This window comes from Oncorhynchus mykiss, chromosome 21 (assembly GCF_013265735.2).
Source record: "Oncorhynchus mykiss isolate Arlee chromosome 21, USDA_OmykA_1.1, whole genome shotgun sequence".
Taxonomy (NCBI): Eukaryota; Metazoa; Chordata; class Actinopteri; order Salmoniformes; family Salmonidae; genus Oncorhynchus; species Oncorhynchus mykiss.
In genome coordinates, this window is record NC_048585.1 from 15,981,388 (window position 1) to 16,003,685 (window position 22,298).

The window sequence follows — 22,298 nt, forward strand, 5'->3', positions numbered from 1 at the left end:
GGAGAAATGGCCTACTAACTAATTAGCAATCCTCTTTCGATTGTCAAGCTGGCAGTAATCTTAAATGACGGCTTCATTTCCTGGGCCAATAGTGAATGAGCTGATTGAAATACATGTGTTAAAAACTCTGGGCCACCCAGCCAAGTAGTGGAGCTGCTGCACTGCACACGCTGTGGAGGAAACAATGTGGAGCTATTCTAGATTATCAGGGGCAGGGTGTCATGTCAAAATGTCCCCAATTCAATTGTCACATTCTGATTGTTTTGACTGTGTTCTGATTGATTGTGACATGTACATTTCTCTGAGCCTGAAAATTGTCACAGTTCAATAATTGCACGCGCGTCTGCTTAGGTGGATGGCTGTGCTTGTGCGAATGTCTCGCCACACCCTCAATTAGCTAGCTAGCATAATTTGTGGTCATGCTGATCGAGATGGCTTGGTTGTCAGAGGTGTGCAGTTGTAGCTTGTTTGTATAGCTAAATAAACCCGTAGCTAGCTAATTAAGGCCGAGGGGGTGGAAGAGACAGCCGCACGAGCTCAGCCATCCACATAAGCAGACGTGCATGCAATTATTGAACTGTGACAATTTTCAGGATGTGAGAAATTTTACAAAATGACATCACAATCGAGTAGAACAGTCAGAAAGTGAAAAGGAGAATTGGGAACATTTTTACATGACACAAGGAAGGGCACTACTACAACAAGTTTCTGAACATGCACAAGGCCTAACTCAAATGGACAGATAACCCTACCTGATCTGACCCTCGCTTATCCTTAATAAAACACCAACTGTCATGACTACTTACACTAAAATTGTCTCTAGCTAGCATACAGTACCAGTCAAAAGTTGACCCCTACTGGTTTGGTTACTACATGATTCCATATGTGTTATTTCATAGTGCTGATGTCTTCACTATTATTCTACAATGTAGAAAATAGTACAAATTTAAAGAAATCTTCAATGTGTAGGTGTGTCCAAACTTTTGACTGGTACTGTAGATCAAGACAAAATAAATCGACCAACCACAATATCATACAAGGCATGGCCCTGTACAGATCCCCTGCTTTGTCATTACAAGTTCTACAAATATTACAATTCACCAAAAATTCCCAAATACAAAGTGCTCAACAAATCGTTGCAATTGACACATGTACATTAAAACCCCAGTTGGAGCCTTACTCTGGCACTTTGGCATGGAGCTGGCAGAACAGAATCCAGCTATGACTAGGCCTATATACTTCTGGCTGTTAATGGTCTTGTTTCAATACTCACTGAATAAAGGGCAGGAGAGGACACGTACCATAACGGACTGATCTAGGACATGTGGGATCATTCAAGCCTCAAGTATGAGCAGCCTTTCTGTTTGGCATTTCAACCGGTTGACACAGATGCTCAGTTTAGACGATGATCATTGTAAATTTGCTACTGGCACCGACGCTGTATATAGATCACATTCTCTTGTTTTTTTCTTACTTTCTTATATCTCACATTTATTTTTTAGTTGAACTATTTTGATATTGAATACTGCACTGCTGGGAAGGTGCAATATTTTAACTTGAATAAAACAATGAGTTTTTAATAGTGAGCGAGTGAGGCTTTTCCTTTTTAAAAGAATGTCAGCTATGAAAATGATTTTTTATTTTTTTTATGGATGAAATGGGGCAACCATTGTCCAAATCATTGAAATATTGTATATACTATTATACAAACCTGTCTGATGTTCAAACCGACAAACCCCTGTGCCACATCTGAAGTTAACACCAACAAATGAATGTGGCACAGGGGTTTGTAGAACCTACAAACAGATGTGGTACAGGCCATTCACTAGGAGTACTGAAACAGTGCAGGGCACTGACTGTGGTGGATATGCAGTGCCATTTTAATCTTGGATCAAACAGAAAATCCCCTCCCCCAAGAGTTCACTCCAGGTCATGCTAGCGATTAGGCACAACAACTTCTATGTGGAGACTGGAGAGAGAGCAGTAAACCAATGTATGCAGGAGAGGTTCTACACAGGCAAGTCCCTGATGTAAAGTGACTCTGCACTTTTTCCACACACTTGGCATGGCCAGATCTGCTGAGTGAAGAGAGCATCAGCGCCTACACACACACAAACAGGATATAAAGCAGACAACATGGAACGTCCCTGAGGAACGGAACAGTGGTGCTGCTTACGCGCCTTTTAAAAATAGGATAAATATTGCATTGGTGGTAGGGACTAATATACACACACACTTTAAAAAGCAGTGGCATTTTTCTAGATTAGCTGCTACAGGGAGCGAGACATTGCTGGGGAGAGCCCTGAAAGACCTGAGCCCTGGCTACAGCAGGAAGGAACTCTCTCGGACAGACTCTGGTAATACGTTTTCAACCCTCGTCTCCAGGGCATGGCGAAAGGGGGATAAAGGCATGCCATGCTGCTGGAGAGAGGGAGAGCAGAACGGAACAGGCCAGCAGACCAGTTCCGGAGATGAGCTCATGTCTTGCCCACACCACAACGTTAAACCAGTTACTAGCCGCGCACACCATCCTGTCCTGTCCCCACATGTGGAACATTGACCTGCAGAGTCTGGTACTGTGCCCAGGCAGACAGCTGGTCTGTCTGAAGCCTCCCTCCACACACCAGAGGTGAAAAAAGAGAGAGAAAGAGATACACAAACCCAGGAATAGCTCAAGGCCTGGACCGGGTCAGTGCCACCGTCCCCCCGGCCACCTGTCTACTAGGACACCAGCTTTCCAAGGAAGTGATGTCAAGGTGCTGTGAATGACATGGCCCAATGACATGCTTGCTAAGCAATGCATTTTTGCCATGAAACACTTTCATAACCACACATATCACTAGCATTCACAACTAGCATTCACAACTAGCATTCACAACTAGCATTCACAACTAGCATTCACAACTAGCATTCACAACTAGCATTCAAGAACAACAGATCTAATCCAAATGAAAAGTGATGAAGGTGTATTGGTTGAGAAATAGAATGAGGCGGTATCTACCGTCTACAGGTGACGTTTTCAATCGGGTGCAGAGTCCTTGAACGTCCCCATAACTTTCCCCGATTTTGCCTATTGCCTCTGCCCCCCGCAGTTCCATGAGCGACCGCAGGTCCTTTAGCGAGCAGCCAAAGTCCCCATGGTGGTTGGTCGTGGAGTTCTTCACTCCGCTGTAGGAGTTGTTTGCCATAATGTCCCTCTGCGTGCGCACCGTCAGCTACGGTGAAAAATGGCGTCCCAAAGGGAGAGCTAAAATCCTCAGCGAGCGAGCCCAGCAGTAGTTCCCATAAACAGCTACAAGTCCTTCAGAGGATGATGGTGGTGAAATGAGGAGACTCCAGGTAGAAGGACTTGGACAGATCAAAAGCCATTTCCCTCAGATCGTGGCCCTATTCTTTCATGTTGACCGAGGTTCACACACACAGACTCAGAGAGAAGACAGCATTCGAGGATCTGAAAGAAGAGAAAACGTACATTTGGTTATTCAGAATTCAAATGGCATGTTTAATTTCAATAATATACTAGCACTTATGAAAAAGTCACAAGGCAACACACTGATGATATAATCCAAACTATCAGGTAAAGACGCTTGTAGTCGTTCACTTCACAGCACCACTGAAAATAGACTGTAAGAACCACAGGTCACTGGCAAAGACTCAACTTGAAATGCTATCCTTTTGAAGAGAAAATGTTATGCTTATTTGAGGCACACCGCCGTGGGAAGCAGTCAGCCATTTAAACTCATGGACAGACAGGGCTGACATGTTATTCAACATTAGTATTTTCCTTGAGCCCTATGACAAATGTGCATAAAGGCAGAAGAATTCAGATATGACATCGTTTTAGCACTATCCACTAAGCTTGAACCATATCGCCCGCCGTAGTTAAAGTGCTAATAAATCAGAACAAATCCCCTTTCAATTTTTTAAATGACCAGCAACTTGAAGCAACAATTTGGATTATGTCTACTCTGCTAATATCAATTTTTTTTAAAACGGACAAAAAAAGACTGACTTTGCACTATTGAGCAATGTACAATAGTGCAAACTTAGCAAAAGTGTATGAGGGCCACCATCTTTATGCACATCCGCTATTCAGTAATTGCCTTACTGTTAGGTATCAATTTGGCTGCCGACTAACTGACCCTCATTAACTGGTTAACAAGCGGTTACATTTTTCACAAATAGTAAAATGTGACAGAAAATACTATCAGAGATCTTTATATAATGACGAGAAGCTTATTTCAGCGCCCTAACAAAAAGGCAGTCCTCCCAAGGCTGGAAGGCAGGCGACAGAAATGCATTGGGCTTGTTTTGATAAGATTCTGGCGAGAGCTGAACCTCTCACTTAGCCTCTTCCTCTCTGATACTATGCATGCATACAAGGACCGGACATTTTTCATTAAGAGCTTAATGGAAACATGTAACAATAGCAAGCCTATTGTGTCACAGACAAAATGCTATAGCCTTTATTTGAACATGCAACTCCTGTAATGTAGCAGCTAATAAGTCATTTTAAAACATTTGCCAAAATGCAATTAGCTGGAAAGCAGCATTCTAAACAGCACGCCTAATGCGAGAGTCGTTCCATATGTGACAGAGATCAACATATCAGAAACTTAGAAAGAAGGGGACAATATATATCAACGACAAGGATGAGTTGCTTTTACGATTGTGCCTTCGGCTTCCGGACAATGAAAGAAAGTCGATATGAAAACCAACAGAACAGGAGAGAAATGCTGGTTAATGGCATCAGGAAGTCTTTATAAACTAATTGCCTCCACGTTTCTATGGATGGATTTTCGCAAGGCTACTTTGAAGCAAGGTAAGACATGCCTCATTATTTGAAGTCAAATGTTAACTTTCAGATAATTACTGCCTCAAGTTCACATTGCAAAGTGGTGGGTGACGCACTAATAGCCTGCCTACTGTTGATGATAGCCTATGCACTCAAATGGCAAATGGGAGACGTACTTTAATTACGAGTTGAAATTGAAAAATAAAAATAGTTATTTTTAAATCGTGGCCATCAAAGTTAAAACACGTGATTGCATATAGAATATGTATTTGTTGCGCTTTGTTGACTGGGCTTACAAAAGCACGTTTCACACCAGTGAGGAACTACTCTGGCGCTCTCTGACAGGTTGTAAGATATTCCGCTCCTCAAACTAGGCTCAAACTGTACACGTTTGATAAATAAGATGCATGATGACTAACAAAAATACACACGTGCTAATTTAATTCCACACAATTATGCAAATGAACCTATAGACCGATAAGCATGACCGATCAAATGTATTTTCAGGGGCCAGATGACCAGTTAAAATCCCTACCTCCTGCATATTTCTCTCAATACTACAAACTAGAGGTCGACCGATTAATTAGCGCCGATTTCAAGTTTTCATAACAATCGGAAATCGGTATTTCTGGACACAGATTTGGCCGACACCTTTATTTAACTAGGCAAGTCAGTTAACTTCTTAAGGTATTGGGGGCAGCATTTTCACTTTTGGATAAATAGCATGCCCAATTTCAACTTCCTGCTACTCATGCCAAGAATATAAGATATGCATATTATTAATAGATTTGGATAGAAAACACTGAAGTTTCTAAAACTGTTTGAATCATGTGTGAGTATAACAGAACTTAAGTAGCAGGCAAAACCCCGAGGACTAACCGTTCAGAATTATTATTATTTTTTTTTTTACGAGGTCTCTGTCTGTTCAGTGAATTCTCATTGGCAAACAATATTTCTTAGGAACTTGTTTTCAGTTCCTACCGCTTCCACTGGATGTCACCAGTCTTTGGAATTTGGTTGAGGTTATTCATTTGTGCAATGAAGAAGTACGGCCATCTAGGAACTGCGTAACACTGTTGAGAGTTGCGCAAGACTTAAAAAGTAGCTTGGTTTGTTGTCTTCCTGTATTGAACACAGATAGACCCGTCTTCAATTTGATCAATTTTTAACGTTTAAAAATACCTAAAGTTGTATTACAAAAGTAGTTTGAAATATTTTGGCAAAGTTTATAGGTAACTTTTGAAATATTTTGTAGTGATGTTTTGGAAGCTGTTTTTTTCTGGATCAAACGCGCCAAATAAATGGACATTTTGGATATATATGGACGGACAAATTTTGATGTTTATGGGACATATTGGAGTGCCAACAAAAGAAGCTCGTCAAAGGTAAGGCATGTTTTATTTCCTGCGTTTTGTGTAGCGCCTGCACGGTTGAAATATGCTACCTTCTTTGTTTACTGTTGTGCTATCATCAGATAATAGCTTCTTATGCTTTCGCCGAAAAGCCTTTTTAAAATCTGACATGTTGGCTGGATTCACAACGAGTGTAGCTTTAATTGAGTATCTTATGATTTAATGAAAGTTAGATTTTTCCCTGGCTTTTGGCCAAGTGGGACGCAAGCGTCCCCTATACCATAAGAAGTTAAGAACACATTCTTATTTTCAATGACGGCCTAGGAACGGTGGGTTAACTGCCTTATTCAGGGGCAGAATGACAGATTTTTACCGGGGATTCAATCTTGCAACCTTACGGTTTACTAGTCCAACGCTCTAACCACCTGCCTTACATTGCACTCCACGAGGAGCCTGCCTGTTATGCGAATGCAGTAAGAAGCCAAGGTAAGTTGCTAGCTAGCATTAAACTTTTTTTTTACAAAAAAAAAAACAATCATAATCACTAGTTAACTACACATGGTTGATGATATTACTAGTTTATCTAGCGTGTCCTACGTTGCATATAATCGATGTGGTGCGCATTTGCGAAAAAGGACTGTCGTTACTCCAACGTGTACCTAACCATAAACATCAATGCCTTAAAATCAATACACAAGTATATATTTTTAAACCTGCATATTTAGTTAATATTGTCTGCTAACATGAATTTATTTTAACTAGGGTAATTGTGTCACTTCTCTTGCAACAGAGTCAGGGTATATGCAGCAGTTTGGGCCGCCTGGCTCGTTGCGAACTAATTTTCCAGAATTTTACTTAATTATGACATAACATTGCACAGTCTTCAATGTAACAGGAATATTTAGACTTATGGATGCCACCCGTTAGATAAAATACGTAATGGTTCCGTATTTCACTGAAAGAATAAACGTTTTGTTTTCGAAATTATAGTTTCCGGATTCGACCATATTAATGACCTAAGGCTCGTATTTCTGTCTGTTATAATTAAGTCTGATTTGATAGAGCAGTCTGACTGAGCGATGGTAGGCAGCAGCAGGCTCATAAGCATTCATTCAAACAGCACTTTCGTGCGTTTTGCCAGCAGCTCTTAGCAATGCTTCCAGCATTGAGCTGTTTATGACTTCAAGCCTATCAACTCCCGAGATTAGGCTGGTGTAATCATTGTGAAATGCTTAGTTAGTTAGCGGGGTGCGCACTAATAGCGTTGGGGTAGTTGTTCCCCGCAGCATTTGTGGAGCGATGGGTAACGATGCGTCGAGGGTGGCTGTTGTCGATGTGTTCCTGGTTCGACCCAGGTAGGGGCGAGGAGAGGGACGGAAGCTATACTGTTACACTGGCAATACTAAAGTGCCTATAAGAACATCCAATAGTCAAAAGTATATGAAATACAAATGGTATAGAGAGAAATAGTCCTATAATTCCTACAACCTAAAACTTCTTACCTGGGAATATTGAAGACTCATGTTAAAAGGAACCACCAGCTTTCATATGTTCTCATGTTCTGAGCAAGGAACTTAAACGTTAGCTTTTTTTACATGGCACATATTGCACTTTTGCATTCTTCTCCAACACTTTGTTTTTGCATTATTTAAACCAAATTGAACATGTTTCATTATTTATTTGAGGGTAAATTGATTTTATTGATGTATTATATTAAGTTAAAATAAGTGTTCATTCAGTATTGTTGTACTTGTCATTATTACAAATAAAAAATGTAAACAAATATTTAAATTAAAAATCGGCCGATTTATCGGTATCAGCTTTTTTTGGTCCTCCAATAATTGATATCGGTATCGTCGTTGAAAAATCATATTCTATTTGGAGCCATCTGCCATGGAAAAAGGACAGGATTTATTATTCTTCACACAACATAATTGCAGGGCTGGTTGCAATTCTGAGGTGACATAAAATCTCATTTGAGAGGGAAATACCCCTTTTGCTGGCCACAAGTTTGGGGTGAGGTTGAAACGTACACAGAGGTTTCCACCAAAATATTTCACGTGGTAGTGTTTTTTATAGTTGTGCGAAAACACAAAGTGAAACTTTTTACCGTTGCCTAAGTAGAATTTGTGTTCTAATTTTAGTGTGGCCCATTTAGACAAGAAGGGTTGCAGTTCCTTATTGAAACTCTGGCAACTTGCATTCTGCCTGACAGGAACGGCATCTTTCCACAAATTTAAGTGAATTAGACAAATTCAAGTGAATTACAACTGTGGCCCAGATGACTTACCATGTCAACTTGCCTATTGCGGTGTGTGACTCTCTCAAGTGTTCCCCCCCCCCTAAATGGTCCTCTAAAAATGGTTGGCATATTTGAGTTGCCCTCAGCACCCAGCGAACACACATGTTCAACCCCAAAGTAATGGAGGCGGCCCGACTCCATTTCCCTTGTCCTCACATCTCATGCTCTGAGCCTGTCCCCCTGCGAGCATCTGCACCACCAAGATGAAGGAAGTGCCAACATTTGCTGAGCGGTGACAGTTTCAGGTTGCGGAACAGATCAAATGTCACAACAGTGGAAAATCATTGTGATTGGATCACCGAGCTAACAGCTGGCATGGTATGGTTGAACAACGATAGGAGCGAGGTTAACCCTTTGTGCACAACAACAGCAAAACCCTTACTAAGTAAGAGAAGACCAAAGAAATCTATTGGGGTTTCACCTAGAACCGTATACGAAGATGTTTGTCATAAAAAAGCTCAGCAGTTATTCCTTTCCAGGGAGCAGAAAATGAGATGTAACAGACCTCTATGGCCAAACGGTGCAAATGTTATCTGTTGATGGACTTTCAAGCAATTCTCCCCAAACTAAGGAAACCCTCTTGGTCATGGTTGGCACTTTGAACCCCTCTACATGCCAACTTACTTGTTGTGAGTCAAGGACAGCCATTCCAGGGATCCCTCTGCTATGGTCTTGCTGGTGCAGATGGGGGTATTTTTAGCATCCTACAGACTACCCCTTCCTGTCCCCATTCCCCACTCTGGCCCCTGCTGAAGTGGGTCAGGGCGTGTAAATGTGGAGGGTACAAAGCAGAGGCAGGCACCCAGCCTTACTCATGTCATGCAGCATGGTTCAGTGCTATCAGCGCGCCACTTCACACTAGAGACTGGGCACTTCTCTACTCTGTGTTCTACATGACCAGCCTGCCAATTCACGACACCATGCAGAGGTGTCCCTGCCCGGCGTCAACTCTACGACACACTTCCTCTTCCCAGTGCTCTTCTGCTCATTTAATCGAGATTTGTGATGGTCTCTTGGGGGACATTTAAAAATCGTCCTTTGCGTCTCCACTTTCCCTTCTGTATAAGCAAATGGAATAAATTGAGCATCTTCTGGGTTTTTAAAGGGGATAGAGGTAGATTTATTGAGGCTATGGTTTAATTTAACTTGTATGTTCTTCATATTCAAGAGCAAGCCATCTTTGAAGTTGAGCCTTTGCGCTCCACTTTTTAACTGACTCTGCTGGGCAGCTCTACGGCCTGAGGTAGGGGGTATAACATATTTTACGATATCCTGGTATTGATGCCAGTTTGGGTTTTTACTTTACGTTCTATAAACGGGATTTGAATGTTTGATTTGTTAAATGTGATATGCCGTGTGTAATGTCCATTTTGATAGTTTACTCCGCTACTTGAGTCATCTCTCTCCGGCAGCACTTTCCACACAGACATAGCACCACCCCGTCACTCAAGGAGCGCATTTGTTGTTGCTTGACCAGAGACACTGGCAACCTAGAATTACACTTAGCAAGTTGGGCCTAAATCATGTTAGCTGGCTAGCTAATAAATGTACTGGGTCAAAGCAAACGTAACAAGCTTTACAGCCTGATAATACAAGTGATGGTGTAGACCTAAATCCTCATGTTGCTTGTGCAACAGTATCTTCTAAATCAAAGAGGTATACGTGAAGCATGAATATGTTAGCTACGTGAAGTAGCTAAGAGAAATCATTTAATGTAGCCAAAAAATACAGGGTCCCCTAGGAAACACTTATCAACACTTGGTTCCAACCCTATTTAAATAACTCCTACCTGGCATTTTCATACTAAAACACTGTAATCAAAGTGCCCACTATTATATTCTAACTATAGAATTATATAAATATAATGTTTTACTCTAAATAGCAAGTGAAATCGCAACATGTGGTTAAAAATAAGGCCTAAATGTTTTGCCCATGTCGTGCAGCCCTACATGGCAGTGTAGAAATTATCTCAAATGGGTGCAAGAAATGCAACAAAAATATTTTAGTTGAATTGAACTGTATAAAATAATCAGAATGAGAAAGAGCTATTGAACGATCTTAGAAAGTTTGTTTCCACCTTAGGGTCACGCACCACTCATAAAGCAAATTCAGAACTTGTATAATTCTAAAACATTAAATACCGTAAAAAACATATGATATTTTGCCATATCGCCCAGCGCTAGTCTAAGGTCATGCTGCCCTGACATTTACTACCATTGTGTGACCAGCTGCCCCCACTATTTCTAATTCGCCATGGGGTTTCCTCCTATTTAGGTCAAATGTTGTGCTCCTTGATTGGGTTTAAACAAATATGCTGGGTGGTCAATTGAGATTGTAGCCTACAGATTAAAAATGCATTTACCAGGCTAATTTCAAACAAAATAAGATTGCATGCGTGTCTCTCTCTAGGCTATCCAACAGGACCGTTTTCTTATATGCAGACTGACAGTTTTGCACACTCTTGCAACCTTTCAACCAGCTTCATGAGGTAGTCACCTGGAATGCATTTCAATTAACAGGTGTGCCTTGTTAAAAGTTAATTTGTGGAATTTAATTTTCTTCTTAATGCATTTGAGCCAATCAGTTGTGTTGTGACCAGGTAGGGGTTGTATACAGAAGATAGCCCTATTTGGTAAAAGACCATGTCCATATGTCAAGAACAGCTCAAATAAGCAAAGGGAAACGACAATCCATCATTACTTTATGACATGAAGGTCAGTCAATACGGAAAATGTCAAGAACTTTGACAGTGCAGTCGCAAAAACCTTCAAGCGCTATGATGAAACAGGCTCTAGTGAGGACCACCACAGGAAAAGACCCAGAGTTACCTATGCTGAAGAGGATAAGTTCATTAGAGTTACCAGCCTCAGAAATTACAGCCCAAATAAGTGTTTCATAGAGTTCAAGAAAAACTTCAACTTTTCAGAGGAGACTGTGAATTAGACCTTCATTTAATTGTATTATTATTTATTTGTTAAATTTAACCTTTATTTAACTAGGCAAATCAGTTAAGAACAAATTCTTATTTACAATGGCAGGGTAGCCTAGTGGTTAGAGCGTTGGACTAGTAACCGGAAGGTTGCAAGTTCAAACCCCCGTGCTGACAAGGTACAAAATCTGTCGTTCTGCCCCTGAACAGGCAGTTAACCCACTGTTCCTAGGCCGTCAATTGAAAATAAGAATTTGTTCTTAATTGACTTGCTTAAAGGTTAAAAAAATAACATTTTAAATGACGGCCAAACCCAGACGATGCTGGACAAATTGTGGGCCGCCCTGTGGAACTCCCAATCACAGCCGGATGTGATACAGCCTGGACTCGAACCAGGGACTGTAGTGATGCCTCTTGTACTGAGATGCAATGCCTTAGACCGCTGCACCACTCGTGAGCGGTCTAAGGCACTGGTCAGATTGCTGCAAGAAACCACTACTAAAAAACACCAATAAGAAGACGACACTTGCTTGGGCTAAGAAACACTGACGGAATTTGTAAATGTCTTTGTGAGACGCAGAGTAGGTGAACGGATGATCTCTGCACGAGTGGTTCCCACTGTGAAGCATAGAGGTGGTGGTGTGATGGCCCTTTGCTGGTAACACTGTCAGTGATTTATTTAGAATTCAAAAGTAGGGCTGGGCGATATGGCCAAAATCTTATATCCAGATATAGGTCATTTCATATCCTGATAATGACACATCACGATATAGCACATTTCCTGTAAAATCAATGAATAAATAGTGTATATAAAATGACCACATGTAAAGGCCTATTTTTTATTACATTTTGAATTATACTTAACAAATTAAATATTTGCATTTTATACCTTGGGTTGAGTGTTTGCATCTCACGAAACGCCTGTTTCTCGAACGTGTAAATTGGGGCCATGTCTTTGCAGATGTAAGTTGTAACGGCAGCTGTTACCTCCTTCCATCTTCGTGATTCTTTGCCATATGCTGTGCCACGGGCAAAAGCCTCTTGCAACGTCTGAGTCCGGGGTTTGTTTTGAGCACCCGACTGTACTTTTTGGGGTCTCATCCATAGACTCTCTCCATACTGTTTCACATGATTTTTGTGTAGGTGCTAAGATAGGCTAGTGGTGTTTGAGCCTGTTGTCGGGACCGGCCTGCGGCATATTTTGCAGGGGAAGGTTTTCTAGTTCGTGTCAAACCTTTCATACCCAAACCATGACAATGCGACCAAAGTAGCCCCTCTTTTAGGTGCGGTCTCCGTGCCACGTTCACTCATGTGTTGCAAATTTCCTTCCACACGTGTCCAATTGATAATATGAAACGATAGACGTTTTTCTATCGTCACACAATATATATCGTCATACCTAATTCAAAGCACACAAAACCAGCATGGCTACCACAGCATTCTGCAGCAATACGCCATTCCATCTGGTTTGCGCTTAGTGGGACAATCATTTTTTTCCCAACAGGACAATGACCCAACACACCTCCAGGCTGTGTAAGGGCTATTTGACCAAGGAGAGTAATGGAGTGCTGGTTGCTGTTGGTTACTACATGATTCCATGTGTTATTTCATAGTGAAGACATCAAAACTATTATTCTACAATGTAAAAAATAGTAAAACCCTAAATTAAGAAAACTATTTTTAATATCGCTCTATGCCATTTGATTAAAAAGAGAACACCTGAGAATGCCGATAGAGAAGGAAATATGAGCTTGTGTGTCTGTTTAGACTTGAGCCTAATTGAGCCAGCATGAGTCAGACTCGACTTGCCTTTAAACAGCAGTGTGGAATATCCTTGCCCTTACAATATTGAGGAGATACGCATCGCACCAGCGTGAGTAAAAAGCAGCATTGTACAATGTAGGCCTACTTAATAGTACAGCAGACTATATTGAGCTGTCTATGATAGCCTACATGGGGTTGAATGTCACCTCAGATGAATGTGACAACAGCTCCATTGTCTTTTACATAACCAATTGTGCCTTTTGGCAGTAGGAGTCTCCGTTAGTAAGTTTCTATAGTAGGTCTTACAATAGTAAGACAAAAGGAGGATTATAGTAGCCATTTCTTAGATTTGATGCAGAATGTTAGATTTCCTGACAATTATAGACCTTGTTCAACATGAGGGGGAAATACAGTTTAGCAGGTAGCCAGTTGAGTGAGCACGCATCAGGCAGCCCTGCCAGGGTCCATGTCCACGATGAGTCTGGGATGCAGTGTCGACAAGGCCAAATCATTACCTGGAATAGACAGCACGTTGTCCGAAACTTTGTTTAACAGGATAATTATGTTACATCATAGTACCTACCTAATCCTAATAGTACCTATTCGCTGATAAACAAGCATATTACACGTGTTATACTTTGACACCTGTCTATTCTAAATGCCATCAATATTAACTACAAAGTCTACTGCTGCTCAATAATCCTAATTTACCAAGAAATGTTTTCCTATATTTACCAAGAAATGTAATCCTATAGCTATTGTACTGAGGTAGTATCGGCCTACCAATTTAATTAGGTTAAAACCTCTGACTGAACCACAACCACTCAAAGGCCTACTTTCCAAAACAATGTAAGACCAGAGACACCAGAGACAGACTTCAAATCCTATTCAGTACTAGTACTAATAAGTCAGCCGATCGTGAAACTCCTCATGAATCATTGGCATAGAAATCCTATGCAATTCACAGAACATACATCTGTTTTAATAATTGAACAGGGACCACAGCTGACCAATACCATGCAAGTGAGAAGGTTTTTATTGCTGTATGCTCAGTTTTACTCTGCTGCACTGCTTATGGTTCATTCCTGAGTGATATACAGTTTTGGTTAAAACTACAGCCTCAGACACAGTCAAAGGTTGTTGTTTTTTATGGCCAAAATGTGTGGATCTATAAAAGGCAAATGTCTAGAATATAGAAATCACACTCCTATTGAATGCCATGAATGTATTCAGAATGCAACGAAATCTTGATCAAATTGACAGCAGTCAGCAGAGAACAGCAGGGACTGAGAGACTGAAAAACAGCTTCTACCTCAAGGCCATCAGACTGTTAAACAGCCACCACTAACATTGAGTGGCTGCTGCCACATGTAAAAAATGTATCACTAGCTACTTTAAAACAATGTCACTTAATATAATGTTTATATACCCTACATTACTCATCTTATACAGTATATACTGTACTCTATACCACCTACTGCATCTTGCCATCTTTATGTAATACATGCATCACTAGCCACTTTAAACAATGCCACTTAATATAATGTTTACATACCCTACATTACTCATCTTATAAGTATATACTGTACTCTATACCACCTACTGCATCTTGCCATCTTTATGTAATACATGTATCACTAGCCACTTTAAACAATGCCACTTAATATAATGTTTACATACCCTACATTACTCATCTCATATGTATATACTGCACTCGATACCATCTACTACATCTTGCCTATGCCATTCTGTACCATCACTCATTCATATATCTTTATGTACATATTCTTCATCCCTTTACACTTGGGTGTATAAAGTAGCTGTTGTGAAATTGTTAGGTTAGATTACTCGTTGGTTATTACTGCATTGTCTGAACTAGAAGCACAAGCATTTCGCTACACTCACATTAACATCTGCTAACCATGTGTATGTGACAAATAAAATTTGATAACAACGATATTTCACATATCAGAACACCCTGACACCAAAAAAATCTTAAAATCATATCCTACACTGATATGGGTTAAAAACGTTATTTTATACAACGTGTCCAATGATCACCATACCTCTCTTACATGACTACAGCATTGTAAATTCTTCAAATATTATAGCATATGTATTGTGGATGCATATTAATGCACATTACTAGACTTCAATACAAGCGTTGCACAGATCAATGGAATCCCCAATGTTTGCAATTTGATGACACAGATTCTCAAACGATAAGTGATCGTAATCCAGATGGTCAACCAGCAGCGTTGATTCGAAGCTCAGCATTCAGCAGAGACTAGAATGCATTGCTGGCAAAGTGCAGCACGCCGGGTGCCATTTAATAGGATAAGGACTGATCCCTTCTGTTAGACATCAAAACGTGATAGCTCGTCGCCTATCACACTGGGACCAGTACATAAGCTCTGCAATAGAAAAAGATGTAGAAAATTGCCTTTGGACTATCTGTAGTCAAGGTCAAATGATTGGTTACGTTGCCTTGTCATAACGTGAACAAATAATCACGCTCGAGGTTGGTAGCTAATGGTGGCACACTGAGCGAAAAGAAAGCATGACAGGATAATGGATCTGTCGTAGCTAGTTAGATGGATCCGCTATGGACACTGCTACAACTAAATAGATATACCGGCGGTAATGTAACTTGTTAACGTTAGCTGTACTAGGTTGACATTTCGGCATCTCATCTGGCATCCAGAGTGCATATCACCAAGCTGATATGTATGACAGGTTTCAAAGACGGAGTTCAGACAGAAGTGCTAGTATCTAACTTAACGATGTGTTGCGGCGTAGCAACCGTTGCAAAACATGTAACGTTAAAGGTAGGTTGGCCAATGTTAGCAGCTGGTGCACTAACGCTTCACCTAGCTAGCTACAGTATATCCTTCATTTAACTGGATAACGTTAGCTATCAGTCAGGACTGTTACCTAGCTAGCTATGTCACAAGTCAACCACTGGCTAACCAACTGTGCAGAACCGACGAGTGCAGTGGAATAACACCATGGAATAATTTCAAGTGGAGTACCCATCGCCGTCAAGGCTTAACGTTAGGTAGCTAACCGGCAAAATTGCCAATGTAACAAAGCGAAATGTAAGGCAACCAAGGTTCATTTTCAATTGAGAAATTGTAACTTATGTATAAAATGTAACAGTGCCATAAAGCAACGGACGTAGTCCTTTTGCGGCAAGAAAGCTAACCAAAGTTACGCTAACCTAACTGTTACAGGTTATTGACTCATTATGAGCACACTGCATGTGTCAAGTCAACTATTAGCCAACTAACGTCACGTTAATAACAAATTCAGGCGGAATAAAAAGAACCCAGCAATTAAGATTCTGAATTAATTAAATTGGAGTCCGAGTCGACCAGCATGGCTGGACTCATAACGTTCACATAGCTAGCTACTCACGCAAATAATTCAACAAGCTATTTCAGGCACTTGGTTATTTCAAGTCGTTTTCACCACGACTTTTGCTTCTTCTTCACTCCTTAGTACAGTAGAGGTTAGGCGTCAACCTCCACCTCCTGTCCACGAGCTCCTCCAAAGCTAGTGTCGAACCCATTTCAAAATAACGTTACACCGCTAACGTTATTTAGCTACACAACTTTTCAACCAGTCACCCGCGAGTTGTATTTTCGCACGTTACAATAAATTCCATTAACTTGTCAATAAGATCCTGTTCTGGAAAACGTTAGGTAGGTTAATGTCCGAAGCAAATTGTGGTGTAAAGAACAAGAAGCTCAATGTCAGTTGTTCCATCTTCTTACCCAAATAGAAGCTAGCTTGCAAGCTAGACATGAACTCACGAGCAGCTGCACTGAGCTAGCTAACGTTTACCGTTAAACTAAAACTGTAGTAAGGAGATAAAACCAAACCGGTTCGCTATTGCTTACCAGAATCAAAGCTTGGCTTGTGTCCATGTTGTTACTTATGGAAATATATATTTGTGTGCAAAAAAAAAATCAAACGAAGTACTTACTCCGTTTTCCGAATATTACCTCTGAGACCTTCCTCTCTTTCCCTCTCCTCAGTATCTCACTACAGACTGCCCCTCTTTCCCGATCTGTAGTAAAAATCCCGCCCACTACACTGTCACAACATCGCAAGGGACATGTGATTCACGTCAGGGGGATGGGCAATAACTCCAATATAGATCCCCATTGGCTTAACCAACATTTCAGTCGCCCGTGGAAACGGTACGTCATCAATTCCGTTCACGGATGGAGATCCTCTTGCACCCACTTTTTGCCCGGTCTTACTTTATAAGAATCTGATGCGTGCAAAAATCAGTTCTTACATCGTATGATTTAACCAGCATTAAATGAGCACTGACATCTGTTTATTTGTGTGTGCATCTCCCTGGCCCCGTCGGTTGTGTAGCTCCGCCCAACTTCCCGGCTGCTCATCAAACCTGACGTCATTCTTTCCATGACGTCGCGATTTTTCTATCTATTCAATGCTTTAGTGTTTGATTCTTCAGCACATAAGGGTGAAGGAGCGATACAGTCGTTTGAAATGGGCTATAGAATCTGTCTATTATATTGCAGTAAAAATATATATATATATGTATATATATAGCACAATTCAAGTCTGAATCACAAGTACTGACTATCTGAATAGCCTACCGACACACACACAAAGCATGCATTGCATTGTACACCAAAAGCTGTTCTGAAATAGTGGCACCTTGTTCTCTTCCAACACTGCAGGACTTACTCATATTAAACATAAGGCTAAAATTTCAAAGTACAGAGTACATAACATCTTGCACTAAACTTCAGCATATTACATTTTCCCACCCTGGCTCCCCAGGCTTTAGTGTCATTAATCTGAGTTTAACAATGAAGCTCTACATTACCTCTGATTCAATCCATTGATAGTTGTTAACTTCAGATAGCGGGGTTGTTCCTGGAATGAGGGTGTGATATCAGGTTGTAAACGGGTTGATGTCACATTTCCAGAGGCACACAGGAGATGCCATGAGAGGTGCAAGAGAGCTGTGTGTGTGAGCCTCGGTGGACAAGGTCGCCCTTGAATGTGTGTGTGTACAGTACATGCACTTCTGTGTGTGTGTGGGAGTGTGTAGGTGCACGAGTGTGTGTGTGTGTGTGTGTGTGTGTGTGTGTGTGTGTGTGTGTGTGTGTGTGTGTGTGTGTGTGTGTGTGTGTGTGTGTGTGTGTGTGTGTGTGTGTGTGTGTGTGTCGGAGTGTGTGTGTGTGTGTCGGAGTGTGATGTCTGGCTACCATTGATCTGTGTATTCTCTGCACCCATTATCAGACCCATATTGGTCTGAGTATACATAATGCTGCATAATCTCTGCCAGACTGGCTCTATGATTATAACATCAACGCAATGCATGCAGGCCTTCAACTGTCTATAGATTGTACATATTATTTGACTGGCATCCATAGCCATATATTAGCTACTCTTCACTTAATGGGTCCAATTTTTTAACACAAAAAAACATTGCTGCACTTCTTCAATTTACCGCTCTGGATTTATAAACAGGAGAAAGAAGTTGTTTAAACGTTGTGTAATTTGGACCTAAATCTTGTAATGTTCAATCGGTAGCTCTGAATCACAAACCAGTGTTAGGGAGGAAGAGAACAGAGAGAGGGGAAGGAAATGAACACAACATAAATATCTCCAGTCCTCCATTTTCAGCGTCCCTCTCATCCGTCTCTGGGACTGGGTGTCAATGACCGCTGTTGACTTGAAGTTCAAACCAGAAGCATTTCACCACAGGAGTTATACAGCTGATATCTTTTCAAAAGTAATATGTAGGTCTCTCATGAGCCACATGAGGCAAGCAAACAAGTTTCCTTGCAGGCCTTCCAAATCTTGCGGAGCTGTGGGAAAACTCGTATCCTATTTTTATGTGTGCCAGTTTCCAGTTCTCTCTCCCCCTCTCTCATACACACACAGCTCAGCTTTAGAGGCTCTCATTTCGGGCCTCTCCGATTGGAGGCCTGTAGCATTGTGCCCGGTCCTCGAGCAGATGTCCCTCTAAAATGGCGAGCAGAGCAATTTTGATTGGCAACATCCAAAATAGCACCCTATTCCCTATTTGGTGCACTACTTTTGTCCAGGGCCCATAAGGATCTAGTCAAAAGTAGTGCACTATGTATGGAATAGGGTGCCATTTGGGACACAGACCTTCTCTTTCCACCGCAGGCCCTAACTGTTTCACGCTATGGGTGATGATGTCGCTGGCTGCCATGGAAAAAAGAGATCCACACTTCAAATTTGATGAGGTTGAGTGCCCCCCCCCCCCCCCCCACACACACACACACACACACACACATACTGCAGAGACAAAATTAAGCATGCCCACACACACATGCTTGCCCGCCCGCCCGCCCGCCCGCCTGCCCGCCTTCCCTCACACACACACACACACACACACACACACACACACACACACACACACACACACACACACACACACACACACACACACACACACACACACACACACAGGTGTTTTGGGACTATGAGAAAGTCATTAGGAATAGTTCATTAAAAGTTGGGTGGGTAAATCAAATAAGAGCATGATTTATTGCAGTGGAGGATGCCATCCATTCTCTGAGCGTCTTTCCGTAACATGATTTGTTCTCCCATTACTAGCAAGCTAAACAATGTTTGTAGTCGCTATTGTTTATCTAAGTATGACAGCCAATGAATTTGAATTATGCTCTATGCTAACATTCTGCATGTTTGCTCAGTTGAGCTCACTTTAACAGTGGTTAAATCCATTTAAAGACTTTGGGAATGGTCTTAATGTGCAGAAATGAACAAAACCCATTTCGCAACAGGCAATGAAGCTTATTAACTGTTCCAAGCAGGGCTTTCTGAGACAATCCAGATTGTCTGGTCATTAGAGCAATGGATAAAGACAACAAATGATTTACTTTATGAAGGGACAGTTTCAGCCAGTGTATGCTTTGGGCACTTTAAAATACCTTGGCTTAATTTCCTTACAATACAACATATATTACTAAATCAACTATTTAATCATTGTTGAAATAAACAATTAAAAAACCTTAAACCAGAGTTGATATTTTCAAAGGGGTTTTGGGACTTCAAGTCATAGAAATACAATTACCCATCTAACCATCACAGAACATTGACTTGAATGAAAAGGTGTCTGGTTAGACTGTTAACTCTCCTTCCAGACTCACATTAAGCATCTCCAATCCAAAATTAAATCTAGAATCGGCTTCTTATTTCGCAACAAAGCCTCCTTCACTCATGCCGCCAAACATACCCTCGTAAAACTGACTATGCTACCAATCCTTGTCTTCGGCGATGTCATTTTGTCATGTCTTCCGCCCGAAGTTGGTCCCTCTCCTTGTGCGGGCAATGTTCGGCGGTCGACGTCACCGGTTTTCTAGTCGCCACCGATCCACTTTTCATTTTCCATTTGTTTTGTCTTCATTGTACACACCTGGTTTCCATTCCATAATTATATGTTCCCTATTTAACCATCTGGTTCTCCCCTTGTTTTTGTGTGTGTTTGTTCGTTGGAAGTTGTCTTGTATTTTGTGAGCTGGTATATTTTTCCTTCTTGGAATATTTTGTTGTGTTTTTGAGTAAAGTTACGAGTATTACTCATCTCGGTGTCCTGCTCCTGACTCCGCCTTACCTGCTTCACCTAGACACTTGACACATTTACAAAATAGCCCCCAACACTCTACTCAGCAAACTGGATGCAGTCTATCACAGTGCCATCCGTTTTGTCACCAAAGCCCCATATACTACCCACCACTGCGACCTGCATGCTCTCGTTGGCTGGCCTTCACTCTATATCCGTCGCCAAACCCACTGGCTCCAGGTCATCTATAAGTCTCTGCTAGGTAAAGCCCCGCCTTATCTCAGCTCACTGGTCACCATAGCACCACCCACCCATAGCACACGCTCCAGCAGGTACAGTATATCACAAAAGTGAGTACACCCCTCACATTTTTGTCAATATTTGAGTATATATTTTCTTGTGACAACACTGAAGAAATGACACTTTGCTACAATGTAAAGTAGTGAGTGTACAGCTTGTATAACAGTGTAAATTTGCTGTCCCCTCAAAATAACTCAACACACAGCCATTAATGTCTAAACCGCTGGCAACAAAAGTGAGTACACCCCTAAGTGAAAATGTCCAAATTGGGCCCAAAGTGTCAATATTTTGTGTGGCCACCATCATTTTCCAGCACTGCCTTAACCCTCTTGGGCATGGAGTTCACCAGAGCTTCACAGGTTGCTACTGGAGTCCTCTTCCACTCCTCCATGACGACATCACTGAGCTGGTGGATGTTAGAGACCTTGCACTCCACCTTCCGTTTGAGGATGCCCCACAGATGCTCAATAGGGTTTAGGTCTGGAGACACGCTTGGCCAGTCCATCACCTTTACCCTCAGCTTCTTTAGCAAGGCAGTGGTCGTCTTGGAGGTGTGTTTTGGGTCGTTATCATGTTGGAATAATGCCCTGCCGCCCAGTCTCCGAAGGGAGGGGATCATGCTCTGCTTCAAATCAAATCAAATGTATTTATATAGAAAAACTCCCTAGAAAGGCCAAAACCTAGGAAGAAACCTAGAGAGGAACCAGACTATGTGGGGTGGCCAGTCCTCTTCTGGCTGTGCCGGGTGGAGATTATAACAGAACATGGCCAAGATGTCCAAATGTTCATAAATGACCAGCATGGTCCAATAATAATAAGGCAGAACAGTTGAAACTGGAGCAGCAGCACGGCCAGGTGGACTGGGGACAGCAAGGAGTCATCATGTCAGGTATTCCTACGGCATGGTCCTAGGGCTCAGGTCCTCCGAGAGAGAGAAAGAAAGAGAGAAAGAGAGAATTAAAGAGAGCACACTTAAATTCACACAGGACACCGAATAGGACAGGAGAAGTATTCCAGATATAACAAACTGACCCTAGCACTGACACATAAACTACTGCAGCATAAATACTGGAGGCTGAGACAGGAGGGGTCAGGAGACACTGTGGCCCCATCCGAGGACACCCCCGGACAGGGCCAAACAGGAAGGATATAACCCCACCCACTTTGCCAAAGCACAGCCCCCACACCACTAGAGGGATATCTTCAACCACCAACTTACCATCCTGAGACAAGGCTGAGTATAGCCCACAAAG

General features: G+C 41.6%; 1 protein-coding gene across 6 annotated transcripts in view; it reads right to left on the reverse strand.

Moving 5' to 3' along the window:
- The window catches only part of LOC110515537 (plasma membrane calcium-transporting ATPase 1), a 51,837-nt gene extending 34,550 nt beyond the window's left edge, over positions 1-17,287 (reverse strand). For 4 of the 6 annotated variants that reach the window (XM_036957087.1, XM_036957084.1, XM_036957088.1 and 1 more), the window contains exons 1-2: positions 17,131-17,287; positions 3,002-3,451 (exon numbers count right to left, since the gene is read on the reverse strand). In XM_036957087.1, coding sequence (XP_036812982.1) covers positions 3,002-3,188 — 187 coding nt within the window. In that variant the 5' untranslated portion in view covers positions 3,189-3,451; positions 17,131-17,287. Of the gene's footprint in view, positions 1-3,001; positions 3,452-17,044 lie in introns of all 6 variants that reach the window. The other 2 variants (XM_036957086.1, XM_036957085.1) reach the window with 2 other exon arrangements.
- Between the last annotated feature and the right edge of the window lie 5,011 nt (positions 17,288-22,298).